This window comes from Phaseolus vulgaris, chromosome 6, assembly GCF_051622355.1.
Source record: "Phaseolus vulgaris cultivar YP4 chromosome 6, ASM5162235v1, whole genome shotgun sequence".
Classification (NCBI taxonomy): Eukaryota; Viridiplantae; Streptophyta; class Magnoliopsida; order Fabales; family Fabaceae; genus Phaseolus; species Phaseolus vulgaris.
Window position 1 is genome coordinate 28,295,319 of NC_143503.1, and position 20,339 is coordinate 28,315,657.

The following is a 20,339-nucleotide window of genomic DNA, read 5'->3' on the forward strand; positions in this document are numbered from 1 at the left end:
AATCTAAATAATTATATAAGATTTAAAACATAATAATTATATTATCTGTGAAAATCATTATGTAAAGATGTTTGTTTTTTAATTGGATTAAAGTCTTTTCTAGACAGGCCAATTGGAGACCTAAACCCAGAACATTCAAGATAGTCAAGAACAAGTACTCTTAACCTAATTTGTGATCTGTTCATCTGGGAGGTTTTACCTAGTATATGGAGTCAGTCTTAACCCTATGTCTACCGTTATGATTTTCTCTTTACTGTTTGATTAATGTTAATTAATCTAAATCATCGTCCTATACTATTTCCTTTACATTATTCATTTACATCGGCCTCCTACCTAAATGATCCCAAATATCGGCCAAGTCCATAATCCAACAAAATCCAATTAGTAAATGTAAATAGATCCAAATAAGTTATAGATTGTGATGAACATAAAGTATATTATTTTAGTTGTAATATGTGGTGGGTGAAGGTGTGTAAATGGAATTGCACGTGGGAACCAAATTTGTGGCACATGGTATGAGAGAGCGAAGGAGTGCACACGTCAAAAGATCTTCCAATTGCAGTAAAGATGTGAATAGAACATAAAGACACTTCCTTGTACCTTTGAAGATGTAACGCTGCACCCCATCTCATTATACTCATTCTACTCCACATCAAATCCTGTTTTATTGCTCTATCATGCACCTCTTTCTTTAATAATTTTACTTTTAATTTATAATATTCTTTTTTCTTTTATTTTCTGTTTCACCGTGAAAAACACTATTTATATTGTTTGTTGGAACAAAACAATAATAAATTTATGAAGGATAGAAAGATTAACCTGTACATTTTAATCTAGTGTATATTATCTTTTTTTTATTTCTTTTTTCTAATTTTTTAAAAGAAATTTATTAAACATATTCAATAATTTTAATATTTTTGCTACCTACACTAATTATGTTTTGATATAAATATTATATTCATAATGATCTTTTATGAGTGTATGAAGAATATTTTGGTTTTTCATCAAATTCTAAGTAAAATAATTTTATCGTTAGTTACTCTAATTATTATTTTTAACTTATATTTACATTATATTCATTGTATTTTATACTCTTACTAACTTAAACGTTAGAGTATATTCTACAGGTGGAGTTTTCTCGGAGTTTAACCGACCTCAATTACATGCTCTAGGTTTGAGATCGTCGATACTCTTGTCTAGAACAGATACATATAGTTTGAATTTGTTCCTTGATTTGCTTCATTGTTTGAGAAGTTGTATGACATAGATAGAAGGGTTTGATTCTTCCATGTCATATATATGTGAGATTGTTTTGAAAAAAATAGTATGGTGATGGTGTTGGTAAATTTGATTTTGATGATTTAACTCAGTTACAAACATGGTTTGGTTAAAATTGTTGGGTCTTTGATTTCGAGGGAAGATAAGAATTAATGTCATAAGTGAAATCAACCTGGATTATTAAAGCATTGATATCAATTAGGCACACCTACATTATTTTCATATTTTTCGATGGATAAACACCTTTGTCTACTCATCTTGAGATTGTTGTGGGTTGTGTACAATTATTTAGTGTATCTCATGTTAAGAGAGAAAATGTAACTTATATAAAGAGTTTATTATCGGGTTTATTAATCATCAATCGAGAAATTCAATAAAACTAACTAGAACTTTAATAAAAAAAATCTAATTGTAGTTCTTAAAATTGATTAAGATACCAAATTCAAAAATTAAATAATATTAATAAAAATTCAGATAATAACAAATAGTAACTAAAACTCATAAAATACATATCTAGTTATATAAAAAGTTGATAAGTTAAGTTGGTAAAAGTGAAAACTACACTAACTATATACCATCTAATCCAGTTTAATGTTTTCTCTTGAATTCAGGTGTTTATCTAAAGAAAGGCATAACCATCTCTCAAAATCTCAAAGACATAAATAAGATTAAGAAGTTTAAGATGGTTTAAACACGTTGTCTCATTTCCCCCACTTTTTTTTTCTTGCCTACAACAAACAAATTACGACGTTTTTGACTCACTTTGTCCTTTTTCTTACTCCGATCAAGGAGATTCAATTTCTTCCTCAAGCAATCCTTTCATATCCTTTATCATGTTTAATGAGTTTATGAGTTTGTTATATATGATTGGCGTGAAAAAAAAAATATTATTAAATTAAAATGATTAATACGTGACTTTTAATTTATAATATAAATTTAAAAACTTTGTATAAATTCATAAGTTTATAATACATGATAATTTATTATTCCTTCCATTGATTATAATTTTAACCTTTAAAAAAAAGTAAATTACAGTGGCATCCACTATTTTTTACATTATATATGCAATTCTTTAAAATTTAAAAACATTACATGTAAATACCATAGATCATTTCCATGGTAAAAGAAAAGAATGTAAGTGTAATTTGAGAATTTTTTCTAAAGAAATTCAATTTAACTGATTCATACCTTTTAATCTTTTAAAATATTGTTTTTTATTTATTCTCAAATTGATTATTCTATGTCTCTATCGGGTAATGTATTTATTGAAAAGTGAGTGTTTCACTAGAACCGTTTAAAATAAAGTACTACATGTTCTTGAGTAAATAAATAAATATAATATAGCTAAATTCGTAAAAGTAATGGCAAAATACATAAAAGTACTACTTATAAGTTGATTATTCAATTATACAAATTTGATATAGTTGTATTTGAAATTTGTTAAAAAATCTTCAACGCTAAACATGTTGATTAAAATTAAGATATGCGTCATGTTTTAAAATTGTGTTCATTGGGTTGGGAAGGTCTTGACATCAATGTCTTGGCATATTTAGGTTTCTCTAGTGTTGGCTTGAGATAGATGAGTTTTGTTTCTTATTTTTGGTTGAAATGTGTGAAGTATATATAAAATGTTTTCTCCTATTTAAAATAGAATTATATCATTAACAGGAAACGTGCGTTATTAGACTTAATCACCTTTAATGACTCAATAAAGATAAGATCGGAATATGTTACGTAGGATATGCAAAAGATCTATCTTTTACACACTTATCCTAGGCCATTTAGAGAGGTTCTAAGACTAGGTTACAATTCGGTCCACAAAAAGAATCATCTCATATCATCTAATACACAACACAGGGGGTACTTTTAACTCATATTCTATCTTATACTCATTATAATTTTATGTTTTTACTGACTTGAGCGTCGGAGTATCATCGCAAGAGGAGTCCCCTTCGTTTCTCGAAGGTTGAATCACTAGATCTTGAAGGGAGACCACCATTAGAAGCTCATCCAGACCTCGAGTTGGCTAGAACAGAGAATAATAAATATTATTAAATAAAAGGTATAAATGTGTATTAAATTTATGGATTGATGAGTCTGGATTAGGACGAATATCGCAATTAATTTCTGTATTAATTTAATATAAAGTACAAATTCTCTGTAAAATTCACATTTTAAGAGACTCTCACTTTAGATTATCGAGATGTGTGTGATTTTAAGATACTATTTAAATCTATGTCCTACGTCAGCTCAATTATGCGTGACATAACTGTCTAAACAATCTTAAGTAAAAAAAATATAAACATTAACTTAATATTTAAATATAAAATATATGATTAAAAATGTGTAACCTAATAGATTTTATTTGAAGTAAAATAAGATTTAGATGGCTTAAAGTAAGTATGAATTCACAATAATTTTTTATAAGAAATTTCCACGTTAGATTATGTTAGATGAGAGGTGTGAGCATGACGAGAATACCGAATGAAAAAGGTATCACGAAAGAGCGTGTCCAGGGTATAACCATCGGAACAGAGCATTATCATGTTATTACTACTTCACCGAATCCATAACGCATTGTTAAAATGCTAAAAAAGTTGTTCTTTGACGTGGATATCTTATACCAATGCTTTTATTATGCAATAAAGAGAAAAAACCTTTTCTCTTTCTATTTATTCTTTATCATATACACTATTTGAATCACAAAACGCATTATAAAGAAGAATAAATATATATCATTTTTTAATTAGTTGAACAAAATTATATATATATATATATATATATATATTTTATTCATTCACCGCTGGTTCTCTAACGTTCCAGTTTAAGCGTCGGTTACTAATTATTTATTAATTATTTATGACTTTACCAAAAACCAAACATGTTTCACTGTAGACAATGGAATATTTTAAGTAATTATACATATCAACTCAAACCAATAAATCTTCATTAATGTGTATAGTTACAATCAATTAAAGCTTTTCTATTAGGAATTCATGTTGAGATGCATTAAAAATTATAGCAAATATTAAAATATTTTATTTCTTAAAATGTATACTCGTTAGTATTTGTTTAAATCTAAAACCAAATGCCTTGAACTGATTTTGCGAATATTTGTTTCTCCAGGATAATGACTAGAAAGTAAACAAATATTCTCAAATGTCGCACTTTTTTATATCTTCATACCAAAAGGCTTTCATTTTTTTTAAAAAAAAATCCCAAATTTTATTTTCAACCATTATTCGAAGCACTGATTTTCATCTGACATAAAACGGAAATATGTAAAATTAAACAGTAGTGCATTCTTTGTATATAACAAAAGCATATTAATGATTTCTATAACATTCTTATTTCGTCTATTAAGTAAGTATTTATTTTTGTGTGTAGTGTTTCTTTTTACTTTTGGTGAACTTTTTTATGGTATAGTGTAATTTGATAAAAAAAGTATTATAAATAAATATCTTTGCTTGGAATTGTGCGGCAAATAAAAATTGGATAGGAACGAAGCTTAACCGCTAAGCTTCCCCGTATTCAAATTCACTACTTCTCTTTGCGTTGCATTATATACGACACACAGCAAACCGACACAGAGCGGAATCAAGAAAAAGGAAGGTGTATTCTTTGTTAGTGCTGTATATTATTATGGTTACTGTTATCAGTAACAAGTTTACGGTGGTGGAAGCAGAACAAGGTGACGGCGGTGGCGGTGGCGGTGGCGAGTTCGAGCATCTTCCAGAAGGTTGCATAGCGAATATTCTTTCGTTCACCACTCCTCGTGATGCCTGCGTTCTCTCTTTGGTCTCGTCTTCCTTCAGATCCGCCGCACAATCCGACGTGGTGTGGGAGAGGTTCCTCCCCTCCGATTTGCACGCCATCGTTTCCCAAACTTCCAAACCTCTCTCTTACTCTTCCAAGAAGGAACTCTACCTCCACCTATGCCATAACCCCCTCCTCATAGACGCTGGTCAAAAGGTAATTATTCAAATAACAAATCGCTTTCTCCCGATAATTGTCAATTAACAATAATAATCATAATAATAATAATAATAATCCCTCAGAGCTTTGCACTCGATAAACCAAACGCCGGAAAATGCTACATGCTCTCTGCTAGAAGTCTCTCCATTGTTTGGGGAAACACTCCTAGATACTGGAGATGGACTTCTGTTCCAGCGGCCAGGTAATTTATTCTTTAATTAATTCTCAGATATTTTTATTTATTTATTAATCTGAAATTGAACAAGGTATCAAGATTATGTTCGTTGGAATGTGTTTTGACGTAGGTTTTGGGAGGTGGCGGAACTGGTTAGTGTGTGTTGGTTGGAAATGAAGGGAGGGATCAAGGGTAGCATGCTGTCCTCCAATACGTTGTACGGGGCATACCTTGTGTTTAAGCAAAGGAGTGGCGGCGCGTACGGGTTTGAGAACCAGCCGGTCGAGGTGTCGGTTGGGATTGCCGGAGAAGGTGAAGCTCGGCGGCGAACGGTGTACTTGGAGGCGGCGACGCCTCGAAGGCCGCGTCACCAGATTGTTCCTCGAATATTCAGCCGCGTTCGTTCTCGTTTTCTGGATAGTTTTGATGCGGCACCGCCACCGGCACCAGCGCCGCCCCGTGTTGATGATTCAGCGGTGGGAGGTGAGCATCCGAAGGAGAGAGACGATGGGTGGATGGAGGTGGAGTTGGGTGACTTTTTCAACGGCGGTGGAGGAGGAGAGGAGGAGGTGGAGATTGGTGTGTACGAGGTGAAGAGTGGGGAGTGGAAAGGGGGCCTTCTCGTGCAAGGCATCGAAATAAGGCCCAAAAGCAAAAATTAAAAGAGGAGGAGGCACGCCCAATTTACGATGTTGTTTTTGTTTGTGTCTACTTTTGCCTGCACGTACCAATTCAAATAAGCAGGCTCACTATAGAAACTAGAACTGGAATGATTTCTATTTTTAGTACATCAGATTACTCTCAATTTTATAAAATGCTATTTGTTTTGCTTTTTAGCTTAGAATGATAAACAATTTAAGATGAAAGATTTGTTTAAAAGTTACTGATTATTTGATTAACAAAAGATTTTAAATTTCGTGGTTAAAAGGCTATTAATGTAACTTTTTTATTCTTAATAAAACTGTAGTTTTTTTAAAAAAAAGAGGATCCTTTCATTTACACTGTTCCATGTGCTCAATGCATATAATTTCATAACTTCATCTTAGAAAAATAAAAAACAAGAACTTCATCTTGCAAAAATAAAAACAAACAAACAAAAAACAAGGTGGATTAACCCGATTTTATGAAAGTAGAACGAGTTATTTTATAAACATTAAGCTAATTATTTAACTTGTTAAGCTAGTCTTTTTTCATTAGTCTGTCTATATTTAAGTAATTTAAGTATGATGAGTTAATAGTAGTAGAATGATTTAATTTTTGAACTCGTGAATTTATATTGATCAATTTTCTAATCACTCAATTTGTGTATTTGTTCATCCAATTTTATAATTCAACTTATGTATTTGTTGATCGAGTGAGTTTTCTAATCATTCAACTTGTCAAATAGATAAGTTCTCTCTTTTGTATTTTATAATTTGTCTAATTTATAATTTTTAAAGTCAAATCTTAAATAGTGAAGCAAGTAAAGAAAATACTCGAACATAAAAAATATTTAATTATTTTATATTTTTAAATTTTATTATTACACTTCTTTACTTAAATTTATTTTTCTTAATTCATATATTATATGTTTATATCTATTTTGAATTATATATAAACTATTCAGAATTATGTATAAACTATTCACAAATTATATTTTATTTACTTTTGAATTTGTTGTTGGTTGACTCTGACAAATTCTAGCTGGTTCACTTTGATGATAAATTCTAATCGGTCTCTTCACGAATCTGTTTTGTCTTTTACTGTTCTGGTTTTCAGTCTTAAAAACTGCGTATCTTAACCTAGAGTTTCAACCCCTTTTATATCTTCCTTCTTATAAAAATTTTCTATCACAAGAATATAATCTCAACTGAAAGCATACTCAAGAGAAAAATATTTTGTTCAAAGACACACCCTCACGTTGCTGCAAACTCACGGTGCTACAACATAACAAAAACATTCTTCCAAAAGTGCATAAAATAATAATAGAATAACCATCAGGGTACCAACTCATGTACGAGCATCACGGGTTCAATTTGTTTACGTAGACACCCTCTTCGTGGTGCTACGCTACTTTCATTATGCATGTAACCTAACTCTACGTGTCCTAAAACACATGAGTTTAGGTTTAAAAGAAAACACTTACTTGACCTAGACTCTATATGCACTAAGCGCACCCCTAAATCCATCACTAACATTCATTAGTCGTCTGAGCTTCACATATGAAGGATTATCTTACTTATACAGAAACAGACTTACTCACATAGTTGTGGCTCAATTACATAGCCGTTGCACTGGCCCAATAGCCGAGTTGATCTGCCTACATCATGTGTTGAGATCCAACCTTCAAACACGGAGTCCTGAGCACTCTGAGTACAATTACGAAGGTGAATTTATTTTTTTGTTTATTAAATAAATAATATTAATAAAAATATATTAGAAAAGATTAATGAGACGTAAATGAAAAAGAAAAGGAAATAAATATAAAAAAAATTACAAATATTATATGTTAAAGAGAATGATTGATAATTGTACAATTTAACTCTTTTGTTCTTCTACTTAGTGTTAATTAATTTAAATATGTTAATTTAAAATTAAATAAAAAATTATATTAAAAGGAATCATTTACACATACTAATTGAGTAAATAATTTTTTTTCTTAAAAATACTTTAAATCTTATTTTTCTAAAACATCAATTTCAATTCAATCCTATCACATAGCATGTTACGTCTAGATCGGTATAGTGTTATGTTTAGATGGTGAAGAATCAACAGTTAAAAGTTTGATCGGAAAGGTTGCAAGACATTTTATAACAATACCAATAAACATTCGAGTTGTCGGTGATCAAACGAGTTATTTGATAACTAAACGGTCTAATGGTAAAATAATGCCTGCATCATAACAAACGGATAAAAACATTAATTCTCATTAAAGATTGTAAAACATGGTTAAACGACCATTGGACCTAAATAACTTTTTTTTGTCTCCTATTGATTATTTTTATTTTTGTCTTTAATCATTACTCTTAAGTGACACGAGAACCACAATAACAATTATATAATATGTTTTGTCATTAGTTTGTGTGATGGCAAATTATGTTTCTTCTTCCATCTTGTTACTAATTTCACATTTAGCTCTTGTGTTTATTTACTCATTTATAGCTTTTGCGTTTGTTTGTGTTATTGAAAATGAAAATTTGCATAGAAGACACAGTGTAAAAGATAATCACTTTTTTTTGTTTACTTTAGAGGAACTTGTAGAATGTTCAAATACTATACATAGATTTTTGATAAAAAAAAGTATTTTATCTATAAAAAACGAAAAAAGGATTAAAAGTTAGGAAGAAGACTTTTATTCTTGGATAATCTTAACTCTATTTAAATTAGTATGATTAAATTTCTCCCATATGAATTTTTATTCTCCTTATTCTCCTCTACACCCATTTTCATCTTAATACTTATTTTTAATAGAAGACAATTTTCATTCTCCTTAACATCAAAATATATATATATATATATATATATATATATTCTATTTGTATTTTTAAAATCATCTGAATGGTTTATTAAGTTATAACCTAATATCATAATTCAATTTCAAATATATATTTTATCTTCAAAAGTTAAAAACTTTCTGTATTTTTTTTTATCTAAAACACAAGGACGTTTCTGATTGTTTTATATGCGTTTAAAATTAATTAAATGGTTTAAAAAACTGTAATTGAAAATAAGAAAACCGATTACGTGTGTGTGTGTATATATATATATATATATATTTAAAATTTAAATATATTCTTACATACATGTTTTCTTGTGTTTTTAATATTAATTTCATTATTCGACTTAATTTCTTCTCTTTTTCAATCTATCATTTTGAATATTTTCAGTCTAACTTAAATTTCAGTATTATTTTTTAAAAAGTGATCAATATTTTAAAACAACAATGTATCACAATGCAAATTATTTACCATAAATTACAAAAAATCATATATTAAAATTATTTACTTTTTTTATAGATTTTAATTATGATATAATCAATATGGTTAAACTATTTATTTATTATAAATTTTAGTCGCATAAAAAAAACATTTATTTATGCTATATCATAAATAAAATACTTGTTCCAAATTCGTCTTATAAATTATAAGATGGGAATGAAGAAAAACTGATGATTTCAAAATTTACAATATCCTGAAAGCTGAATTAAATTGATGAGTTATTATTATTATTTCACCACGGATAATGAGTTGTTTTGAATTTATGAGATAAATGAATTAATAATATAAAAATGAGTCATGTGTGGTAGTACTTGAAATAAATAAAAAAACGATAGTAGATAAAAACATTTTAGCAAATTTGTAGTACCCTACTCTGGAACGGAAATCAAAGAAAAAGAAAAAGAAAAGGAAAACAAAAGCAGAGAAGAACAAAAAGAAACAGAAATTTGTTTTACTACGGTCCACCATCTCCTCAAATTCAAGAGACCGAAGCTAAAGAACTACGACAAGAAGGAGGAGGAGGAGGAGAAGAAAGAGAAACAGCAGCAACAACGGTAGCACAAACCGTGAATTTCAAACACCAACAACTGTAAGCAAACTAAGGTACTCTTTTTCTCTCTGTTTTTTTTTTCTCTTTTCCTAATAATTGTTTACACATGTTTTCAGCCAAAGTCCCTTCCTTCTTCCACCTCTAGCTTTGCATCATATCCCCAATTAGCTTTCTGCTTCAGGGTGTTTCGATTTCCTTTGTGCCAAAAATAAAAATCAATTTTATGAAATACTTGTGTCTGTATATTGGTCGTTTTCTCTGAATTGGCTAAACCAAAGGGAAATCCGACCTTGTAGTTTGCGAAATTAAGATTACGGATTCAGAAATTGAATTTTCCTGATTGCAAATGTTTGGATCCGAAAGGAGTGTTAACAGTTGCGGTCGTGGTTTTATGTATGACCTAGGTGAGCAATGTGGTCCTTGTTCCGTGAGTGTGACGCCTTCATTTGAAGCTTGAATACGAATCTCTCGAATATATTATTGAGAGACTATGTTATACGTGGGTTTTATGCCGCTTTTTTGTTTGTTGATGCTGTTTGCTTCTTCAAAATAGAATCACCTTATGACATACAGGGGCTAATAAAAACCCATAACCTCAGCTTCTGGATCAAAATAGGCGCAGTTACTACTGCTTAGTACAAGGATGAAGTGTTCTTCGTTTAAATGCCTGAGAGGGGTAGACTGATTAGAGTTCACTAGGTTTTTGTTTTGGTTTGTTTTAAATGAACTTCCGGTTACGGTGATGTCCTCTTATAATTCCTGAGAATGAAAACACGATGAAGTGGTCCTGTGCAGGCAACAAGCTTTTATGAATTAATCACTGGGACTGTGTGCAGGACTAATCAACCATTTGGGAAGTTTAGGCAGGGTCATTTGCAAAATGGTCTGCTCAAAGTAATATTCTTCAGAAATGTGGATTTTTCCATAGGCTACAATGAGTTACATGATGATTTAGAAACAATGCAGTTTGTGGATAAATGTAGTTGAACGAGTTCCACAGCAACCACCCAGATTAATTTATCCTTTTTATGGTTTCTGAGACGCAGCTCTTTCTTCACCTGCAACCTGTCTGGTCGACTTTCGAATTGTGATTATGGCATTAAAGTATAATTTAGTTCTAATCCTGCAATTATATCATTCAGGTAATGCTTGATTTCAATCCCCATCCCCTGGCATCTTAAATATATCATTTTCATCATCTCTCGAATTAACTAGAAAAAGAAATACAAGGCTTCCGAGTTTTCAACAAAATTAAGTTAGAGGGATAAAGAACTAGTATCATCTTGTAATTATTTTTGTCTGTATCTCAGTAGCATGTTACACTCATGTCTTGTTTCATTTGTGTAATCTTTTCTATGTATTGAGTTATACAGACTAACACATGATGGGTTTTACAATAATTTGAAATCACAAGGGTTGGAATTCAATTAACCAAAGCAATTGATTTTCATTACTAATAAAAAAGGCTTGTTCAATTCCCAAGGTGTTGGTCAAGTGGTGTAAGTCATAGACTTGTATTTGATAGGTTATAGGTTATAGGCTCAAGCTCCCACTCATTTCCTTTGAATTATAGGTTAACAGTGTTCTTCGAGTTCGGGAGCTTTCCCTATCTTGGACTAAGGCAGCATCCTGACATCTCCTTTTCCTAATTTTGTTTAATGAAAAAGTGCTTAGTTTCAAATTATGTTCCGTTGGTTCCTTATAAAATTTGAATTTCTATTATCAAAGAACTTATTGATTTTATGCCAGAGTTGAATGTTTTACTTCTACAACTCTCATTTTGTAGGCAGCCTCGCAGTGTTCAGATTGAACAAGCAATAATCTACTTAAAAACTCCTACATTAGTGTATAAGTTTGTAGATTTATATATTCTATGTCTTCTGATGGGTCTCTCACTTTTTTCTCCTTCTGCAATTATTTGTATTTGAATATTTTAACTATTAAACATCCATTATCAGTTAGCTACTTACTTTATTTACAGCTTGTATGTGTTTGACTTGTACACCGATCCCAAATTTCCATTTTGTTTCAATGTCTTTCTAACTGTTTATAGAATTTAACCATTCTTTCTTTTATGTACTGCAGAATCATTAATTGGCCGGAAGTTTGATATAATGACATTTTTCAACCCCTATCCTTGGAAGCCCTTGATAATTCATAAATATGATGGGAACCCTTAGAGTCAAATGACATTGCTCTTTCCTTGTTTTGGTGGATATATGGCTAATCATTCTTTAGTTTTAGATAACACATCTGTTAGTACTGTTACTGTAGCAGAGCAGCCATTAGTCATTGGGCAAGAGTTTCCAGATGTGGAAACCTGCCGAAGAACACTGAAAGATATTGCCATTGCTATGCATTTTGATCTTCGGATAGTTAAATCAGATCGCAGTCGTTTTATAGCAAAATGCTCCAAAGAAGGGTGCCCATGGCGTGTCCATGTAGCAAAGTGTCCTGGTGTTCCAACTTTTACTGTAAGAACACTGCAAGGAGAGCATACTTGTGAGGGAGTTCAGAACCTTCATCATCAGCAGGCATCAGTAGGTTGGGTTGCAAGATCTGTTGAAGCACGCATTCGAGATAATCCACAATACAAACCAAGGGAAATACTGCAAGATATTCGTGATCAGCATGGAGTTGCTGTTTCTTACATGCAAGCTTGGCGGGGGAAGGAACGTAGCATGGCTGCCCTTCATGGAACATTTGAAGAGGGTTACCGTCTTCTCCCTGCTTACTGTGAACAAATAAGGAAAACCAACCCTGGTAGCGTTGCATCTGTTGTTGCTACTGGACAAGAAAATTGTTTTCAAAGACTGTTTATTTCTTATCGTGCATCAATTTATGGGTTTATAAATGCTTGTAGGCCACTTGTAGAACTTGACAAAGCACATCTTAAAGGAAAATACCTAGGTACACTGCTATGTGCTGCAGCTGTTGATGCAGATGATGCGCTGTTTCCTTTGGCCATTGCTGTTGTTGATACTGAAAGTGATGATAATTGGATGTGGTTCATGTCAGAATTGCGGAAACTTCTAGGAGTGAACACAGATAACATGCCTAGGCTGACAATACTATCTGAAAGGCAAAGAGGCTTGGTGGAGGCGGTAGAAACACATTTTCCTAGTGCTTCACACGGTTTCTGTCTGCGTTTTGTTAGTGAAAATTTTCGTGATACATTTAAAAACACAAAGTTGGTAAACATCTTTTGGAATGCTGTTTATGCGCTTACTGCTGCCGAATTTGAAAGCAAGATTACTGAGATGATGGAAATTTCACAAGATGTTATATCATGGTTTCAACAATTTCCTCCCTATCTTTGGGCTGTGGCATACTTTGATGGTGTTCGATATGGCCATTTCACACTTGGGGTAACAGAATTATTGTATAACTGGGCCCTTGAATGTCATGAGCTCCCTATAGTTCAGATGATGGAACACATCCGCCAGCTGATGGTATCTTGGTTTAATGATCGGCAGGACATGGGCATGAGGTGGACATCAATTCTTGTACCATCAGCTGAGAAGCGAATTTTGGAGGCAATTGCTGATGCTCATTGCTATCAAGTTCTCCGAGCAAATGAAGTTGAGTTTGAAATTGTGTCCACAGAGAGGACCAATATTGTAGATATACGGAGTCGTGAGTGCTCTTGTCGCCGTTGGCAGCTGTATGGATTACCTTGTGCCCATGCTGCTGCTGCACTTATCTCTTGTGGACATAATGCCCATATGTTTGCTGAACCATGCTTCACTGTACAAAGTTACAGAATGACCTACTCTCAGATGATTAATCCTATACCAGATAAAAGCCAATGGAGAGATCAGGGAGAAGGAGCTGAAGGTGGAGGAGGGGCAAGGGTTGATATTATAATTCACCCACCAAAGACTCGCAGGCCACCTGGGAGGCCTAAAAAGAAGGTTCTACGAGTGGAGAACTTTAAGCGTCCCAAAAGAGTTGTCCAATGTGGTCGCTGTCACATGTTAGGACATTCTCAAAAGAAATGCACAATGCCCATTTGAAAAATTTGCTTGTTTGAAATATCTTTTGCTTCAGGGACATTCTGCAATAGAATTAATGTTGTCTGTATTGTAATTTAAATGTATTCTGAACCTGTCAATGACAATAAGAATCCATTAGTTTTTGCCAAGGTTTTCATAAGATGTTGGCGGGCTGTCTGTGTGCCTATTTTCTCATATCACTTAATAATTGATTAATGTTGGAAAAATGGCTTGACGGTTTGAATCTGGTCTGTATATTTTTTATAATGATTTGAAGTTGGGGAGAATAATCTGAACTGGTATATATCATCATAACTCAAATTTCTTGGTTTTCCAATCTTTCAATTGTAGTTCTCTTCGTTATGTCTTGAAATATTACATATTTCTTTGTCGATTTGTTAAGAAGTTCACTCTAGCGGGAAAACTAATCTACAGAGTTAGGTACTGCCATGGAAAAACATGTTTAAATGGCGTTTACATGAGAAATCCACTGATACTTCGAGTTTTTTTTTTTTCTGGGGGAACGGTGTATGCAAGATGTTACTAGAGATTTGCTTCTAATTGCTGCCAATCTGGTCAGTTCTTGGCAGTTATTGTCCAGTGCATCTTTATATTTTTTTCTTGTGTGTTTTCTGAAATGCCTTCATAACGGTTGGATAAATTGCTGCTACTACCTAGGTTTTCTTATTTCAAGTCTGCATGCAAATTGAAATTCATCTGCTTTGTAGGAAGCGAATTAATTATTACTGCTCAGAGTTCGTTCTGTGCTGGTTCAAGGGTTAGTTCTGACAGCCACATAATTACAAAGGTGGCAATTACTTTTCCCAATCACCAAAATCTTAGACATTTAACTTGTTTGTTTTTTGTTATCATTAGGGCAATCAAGAGCATGTTCGGTCAAAGTCAAAAAAAGGACAAAGCATCCTTCAGAAGATGTGATCACAGTTCGCAGGTGCACAAGACATAAATATGACCAGATCAAAGTTAGGGTAGTTGTCTTTATAAATGTATTATTTTAATTTTTGCAAAATCAAATAACAGTCCTCTTAAACTCTGACTATCAAATGATGGTCATTTTTGTAGTTTTAGACTTTTGGCAGTTAAATTGGTTACTCTAGACCAGATCAAATTCTTAAGAAAATGTGTTCACTAAAAAAATGTCTTCTTCACAAAATATTTTCTTTTCACTTTTTCTCATCTAACCAAACACGACGAGAGAACATAAATAACTTGAAATAAGTAAGATCAATCCATTTTTACTATTGGATGAATTGCTCAATTCATCATGATATTAAGCGAGACTCAGCATCAAATATGCAGTATGTAATATAGTGTAAATCACATTGTATCATACTAGGAAACACAATCTTCCTAACCCCGCAACAATAAGAGAGATTTATAATTATTAAAAAGTAAGAACAATTAGATCACCATTGTCTTCTTTGGTCATAGGTACAGTTGAATCAAAGCGCTATTCTTGTTCTGCTGCCAGCTTGCACAGTAATAAATTGCAACCTTCAAAACAAAAGTATCACATTTACATCATTAACAGAATCATAATGAATAAAACAAATGAAAAGGTTAGTACATTGAATTATTCTATATAGAAATATAATTTTTCAAATTACCTGGTACTACCAACAAAATAAAGAACAAAACTTATATATTGTACTCTAGGTATAACTGGTATTATTTTCTAATTAAATTTGGAGTGTTACATCGATGCTTTGCATTTTATTGAACATATTACATATTTATAAGATGAAATTTTAGATTTAATTGGAGCACAACACTGTTATACTTATGCTAGATAAATATTGTCCTAAAACAAATCCTTCATCGCAGAAACTGGTTCCCATTTACGAGAACTTCACCTGAACTAATAATTAGGTACAAAGAATTACTCTACAGGAGTTAGAACTTGAAGATGAATCCAAATGGAAAGTTGGATAAATCACTAGGTTGATATGTTGATATTACATGACTGTATTTCCTCAACTTTCAACTCGGGATGCCCAGTTAATCATTTGCGTATGACCTTGTCCCACATCGGAAGAAAATATAACGAAAAACTAACTTGATTTGTATAAATAATTAAGATGAAAAAATGTTGTTATGATCCTTCAGGCAGTTAATGGGATATGAGGAGTGAATTGGGCTCGCTATGATGTGAGTTGGGTGCTCTTTCCAAAGCCTGGTTACGACAATGGAGCATTCTCCTATTTCTTATCTGATCCCTATGCTTAAGGATTAACTTATTTGAATGTTTTATGGAGTAGTATTTGTTTCTCTTATCTTCTTAGTTAAAATTTAAATATTACTAATTAGTGAAAGAAATGGTGTATTTAACAATTAGATATGTTAACCTATGCTTGTGCCATGTGGCTGTCAAACTATTTCATATTTTAAAAGTAAAAATACTTATTTTTATAAAATCTAAGTAATTATATTTTCTGTTTTTCTTATCTGGAAGGAGTTGTTTGTCAGAATTTATCAGGCACAAACGATTTGGTCTGTATGCGGATTTTTTTTTAACATTAACAAACTACAATGTGCAGATTGTAGTGCAGATATTGTTCCCAAAAGTTAGGATTAGAAGAAATATAGGAAGTAGTGGGTGATTTACTTATTAAAAAACTTATTTAAAACAAACATTCAGAATTTATTTTAAATTAAAAATATAAAAGTATTTTCCATGAGAAAACTATACCCATAATTAATGTCTCTCATCAGAACTTATTCTCTTGACTGTGAAGACACTTAACAAAAAACCACTTCAAGGTCTTATGCCTTACTATCCAAATGACTCTTATCAACTCTTCAAACATCATTTCTACATTAAGAACCATGAATACTCACAAATGATATACCATTACACAAGAGCCTTACACAAGGATCATACCAAAAGTTAGTCTCATCATTGCTAATTTTCAAATCAAAACCATCCTCTAAAATTCAACGCCTTGACCGTGACATTCTAACTTGTTGACCCTCCTTTGGAGTAAGCCATAAAATTATCTCCCTTTTCTATGCATCTAGCTTTTAACATTGAAATACAAAGATGTTCAGAATATTGGAAAATATCCCAACCAGTTTTCCAAGAAAAGTTGTAGGGTGATGAATTCTTACTCATAGCTCTCCATGCTTGGATTTCTCACCTCTTTCTTACAACCACAACCATATGAATGCTTTATTCAGTTGATCATTCCCAACCTCCTCACACCTCAATCCATATAGTCACAAATATATTGGCAATACTAAATAATTTACCTATCATAGCAGAAAATACTAAAAAACTACTCTTTCAGGCATAACTAATATAGAGCTTATGTTTCAGGGTATAATTTTTCTAGCATGGATAGATGATTAATCATTCTCTAGGAATCATTTTAAAGATTGTTTGCCTTCTATAATACAGTACAAAGGGGAAAAATAAGTATTTTTTGATCAAATTATAAATTATCTAAATTTTGAATAAAAGAGATAAAATATTATCGGATCAAAACACTATTATGAAGTAAAGTATAAGTATTATTGAGTGGAACGAAGGGACTATATAATATAATCAATGTACTTTATGAGTTTGGGCAAAACTGGTGAAATGAAGTACTTTATAGAGAAATTCAATCTTCTGACCTTTAGAAACACGAAAGCAGTGCATGACTTTTTCGTTCATTTAGCTTCTCATTCATTCGACCTTTGGCTATATGATTAATGCACCCTTTTCTTTCCTAAAATCTGTCACTACTTCCTAGTATTCAACCAAGAATTACTAATCAAATTCTATTAATATTTAGTTTTTTTATTCCAGGAACCAAACCCAAATATTTCTGGCCTTAAGAAAATGATTGCAGTGTGGTAAAAAAATTAAAGAACTACTTGAGAATGTTTCATGAATCCAACTCTGAGTGATAAACCTCATTCTGGTGCATGTCGAAGACAATGAAGAGAGTGAATCCATTTTGTTTATCACACATTATTGTTGCTCTCTCAATGGTGTGTTTGGTATGGCAATGTAATTCAAAGGCAGTTACGTATATAGTTCACATGGACAAGTCTTACATGCCCAAAGTTTTCACCTCCCATCGCCATTGGTACTCATCCACCCTAACTTCTCTGGACTCCACTCAACACGTTAATAGTAGCATTTTGTACTCTTACGAAAACGCACTTCACGGTTTCAGTGTTGCCTTATCACCACAGCAGTTAGAGAGTCTAAAAGAAACCCCAGGTTTCATCTCAGCATACAGAGACAGAGCAACCACTCTTGACACCACCGCTTCCTACGCCTTCCTCTCTCTCAACATCTCTCACGGCCTCTGGCCAGCTTCCAACTACGGCCAAAACGTCGTCGTTGGCGTCGTCGACTCCGGAATCTGGCCAGAGAGCGACAGCTTCAAAGACGATGGCATGGTAATTCAAACTCCTCCAAAATGGAAGGGAAAGTGCGAGGGTGGTCAACGCTTTGACCCCTCCCTCTGTAACTCCAAACTCGTAGGAGCAAGGTACTTCAACAAAGGCCTTCTCGCAGCGCACGACGGTGATGATGTCACCAAAATCGGCGCCGACTCCGTTAGAGATAGCGTGGGACACGGGACTCACACAGCGTCCACGGTCGCGGGAAACTACGTGAGGGGCGCGTCGTATTTCGGTTACGCCAAGGGCACGGCAAGAGGAATTGCGCCACGTGCTAAAATTGCGATGTACAAGGTTGCGTGGGCCCAAGGCGTGTTTGCCTCGGACATGCTCGCAGGTTTGGACCAGGCAATCGCTGACGGAGTGGACGTCATTTCCATCTCAATGGGTTTCGACATGGTGCCCTTGTACGAGGATCCTGTCGCAATCGCCGCTTTCTCTGCTTTGGAGAAAGGCGTGGTGGTTTCAGCCTCTGCGGGAAACGCAGGTCCGTTTCTGGGGTCCATACATAACGGGATTCCTTGGGTTTTAACGGTTGGAGCGAGCAACACAGAGCGTTCTTTTGGCGGCACGTTAATTCTGGGAAACGGGAAGAGGTTTTCGGGGTGGACTGTGTTCCCAGGAAGTGCCACGGTGAATAACCTTCCTCTGGTTTACCATAACAAGGCTTCGGCGTGTGACTCTTCTACACTGTTGTCTCAAGTGGCACGCGGCAGCGTCGTCATATGCGATTCTGTTATGGATGTTAACCAGCAGATTCAGCACGTCTCATTGTCTCAAGTGTATGGAGCTGTGTTTATATCCGCTGATCCCACTCTGTTCGAAAAGGGAAAAATGACGTTTCCGGGCCTTGTTATTAGCCCTCACCAAGGCCAAAATGTGATCGAATATGCACGCGCCACTCCACTCGCTTCCGCCACCATAAAGTTTCAAGAAACCTACGTTGGAACCAAACGGGCTCCCACGGTGGCCAGTTACAGTTCCAGAGGCCCGTCTTGGGAGTGTCCGTGGGTATTGAAGCCCGACGTTATGGCTCCCGGGTCGTCGATATTGGCGGCTTGGGTTCCGGACTTGCCTGCGGCCCAAATTGGCCCAAACGTGCTTCTAAATAATGAATACAATTTGTTGTCGGGGACGTCGATGGCTTGTCCCCATGCTTCCGGGGTGGTGGCTCTGTTGAGGAATGCACACCCTGAGTGGAGTGCTTCGGCTGTTAGGTCCGCCCTGACAACTACGGCCAGCCCACTTGATAACACAGGAAAGCCCATTGAAGAAAATGGAGAACTCTTTCAACGGGCTTCTCCTCTAGCCATGGGCGCTGGCTTGATTGACCCCAACCGTGCCCTTGACCCAGGTTTGATTTATGACGCCACCCCTCAAGATTATGTTAACCTCCTCTGTGCTATGAATTTCACCCAGGCCCAAATCTTGGCCATTACTAGATCAAAGGACTATAATTGCTCAAGCCCATCTTACGACGTCAATTATCCCTCTTTCGTGGCTTTTTCTGTTGACAAGAGTGTGGCAGTGGAGAGAAAATTCCGCAGAAGTGTGACGTACGTTGGAGATGGTTCAGCTGTTTACACTGCACGTGTGAGCTCGTCTAATGGCACACAAATCTCAGTTTCTCCCAATAGGTTGGTCTTCAAGGCAAAATATGAGAAACGGAAATTCAGTTTGATGTTGAAGTCTGAAATGAAGAAGGAAAATGTTGTACCTTTTGGTTCACTGGAATGGGTTGAAGAAACAGGAAGGCATGTTGTTAGGAGTCCCCTTGTGGTGCTACCTTCCACCTTTGTCTTCAACCACTAAACACCTTCTCTTTCACTTATCAGTTACTCTTCTCTTCAATCTTTACGTTCTAACAGTATCAACATATCATTGATTATCTTTTTTAGCTCCTTATTTTCCTATTCTACTACGCTGCTCAACCTCATCCCTACACAAAACTGTTTCCCAACTAATCTCTATAC

General features: G+C 34.0%; 3 protein-coding genes and 1 non-coding gene across 7 annotated transcripts; all 4 read left to right on the forward strand.

Annotated features, from left to right (window-relative positions):
* The first annotated feature begins 4,830 nt into the window (after nucleotides 1-4,830).
* On the forward strand, nucleotides 4,831-6,264 carry LOC137831857 (putative F-box protein PP2-B12). Its single transcript, XM_068639712.2, has 3 exons — nucleotides 4,831-5,250; nucleotides 5,337-5,455; nucleotides 5,559-6,264. The coding sequence occupies exons 1-3, from the start codon at nucleotides 4,921-4,923 to the stop codon at nucleotides 6,088-6,090; spliced, it is 981 nt and encodes a 326-aa protein (XP_068495813.1). The 5' UTR covers nucleotides 4,831-4,920; the 3' UTR covers nucleotides 6,091-6,264.
* A 3,487-nt stretch (nucleotides 6,265-9,751) lies between these two features.
* On the forward strand, nucleotides 9,752-14,123 carry LOC137831858 (uncharacterized). 4 transcript variants are annotated; one of them, XM_068639715.2, is made up of 3 exons: nucleotides 9,752-10,008; nucleotides 10,792-11,097; nucleotides 12,041-14,123. In XM_068639715.2, the coding sequence occupies exon 3, from the start codon at nucleotides 12,142-12,144 to the stop codon at nucleotides 13,969-13,971; it is 1,830 nt and encodes a 609-aa protein (XP_068495816.1). In that variant the 5' UTR covers nucleotides 9,752-10,008; nucleotides 10,792-11,097; nucleotides 12,041-12,141; the 3' UTR covers nucleotides 13,972-14,123. The 4 variants fall into 4 exon arrangements, with proteins under 4 accessions (XP_068495816.1, XP_068495814.1, XP_068495817.1 ...); XM_090303259.1 differs by having other exon boundaries at nucleotides 9,847-10,008; nucleotides 11,002-11,097; XM_068639713.2 differs by lacking the exon at nucleotides 10,792-11,097.
* A 1,963-nt stretch (nucleotides 14,124-16,086) lies between these two features.
* Nucleotides 16,087-16,188, forward strand: LOC137833786 (small nucleolar RNA Z279/snoR105/snoR108). Its single transcript, XR_011084834.1, has one exon. It is a non-coding gene; the product is annotated as a small nucleolar RNA Z279/snoR105/snoR108 (small nucleolar RNA).
* Nucleotides 16,189-17,880: 1,692 nt separating this feature from the next.
* On the forward strand, nucleotides 17,881-20,254 carry LOC137831859 (subtilisin-like protease SBT3). Its single transcript, XM_068639717.2, has one exon. The coding sequence runs from the start codon at nucleotides 17,881-17,883 to the stop codon at nucleotides 20,176-20,178; it is 2,298 nt and encodes a 765-aa protein (XP_068495818.1). The 3' UTR covers nucleotides 20,179-20,254.
* Nucleotides 20,255-20,339: the final 85 nt, after the last annotated feature.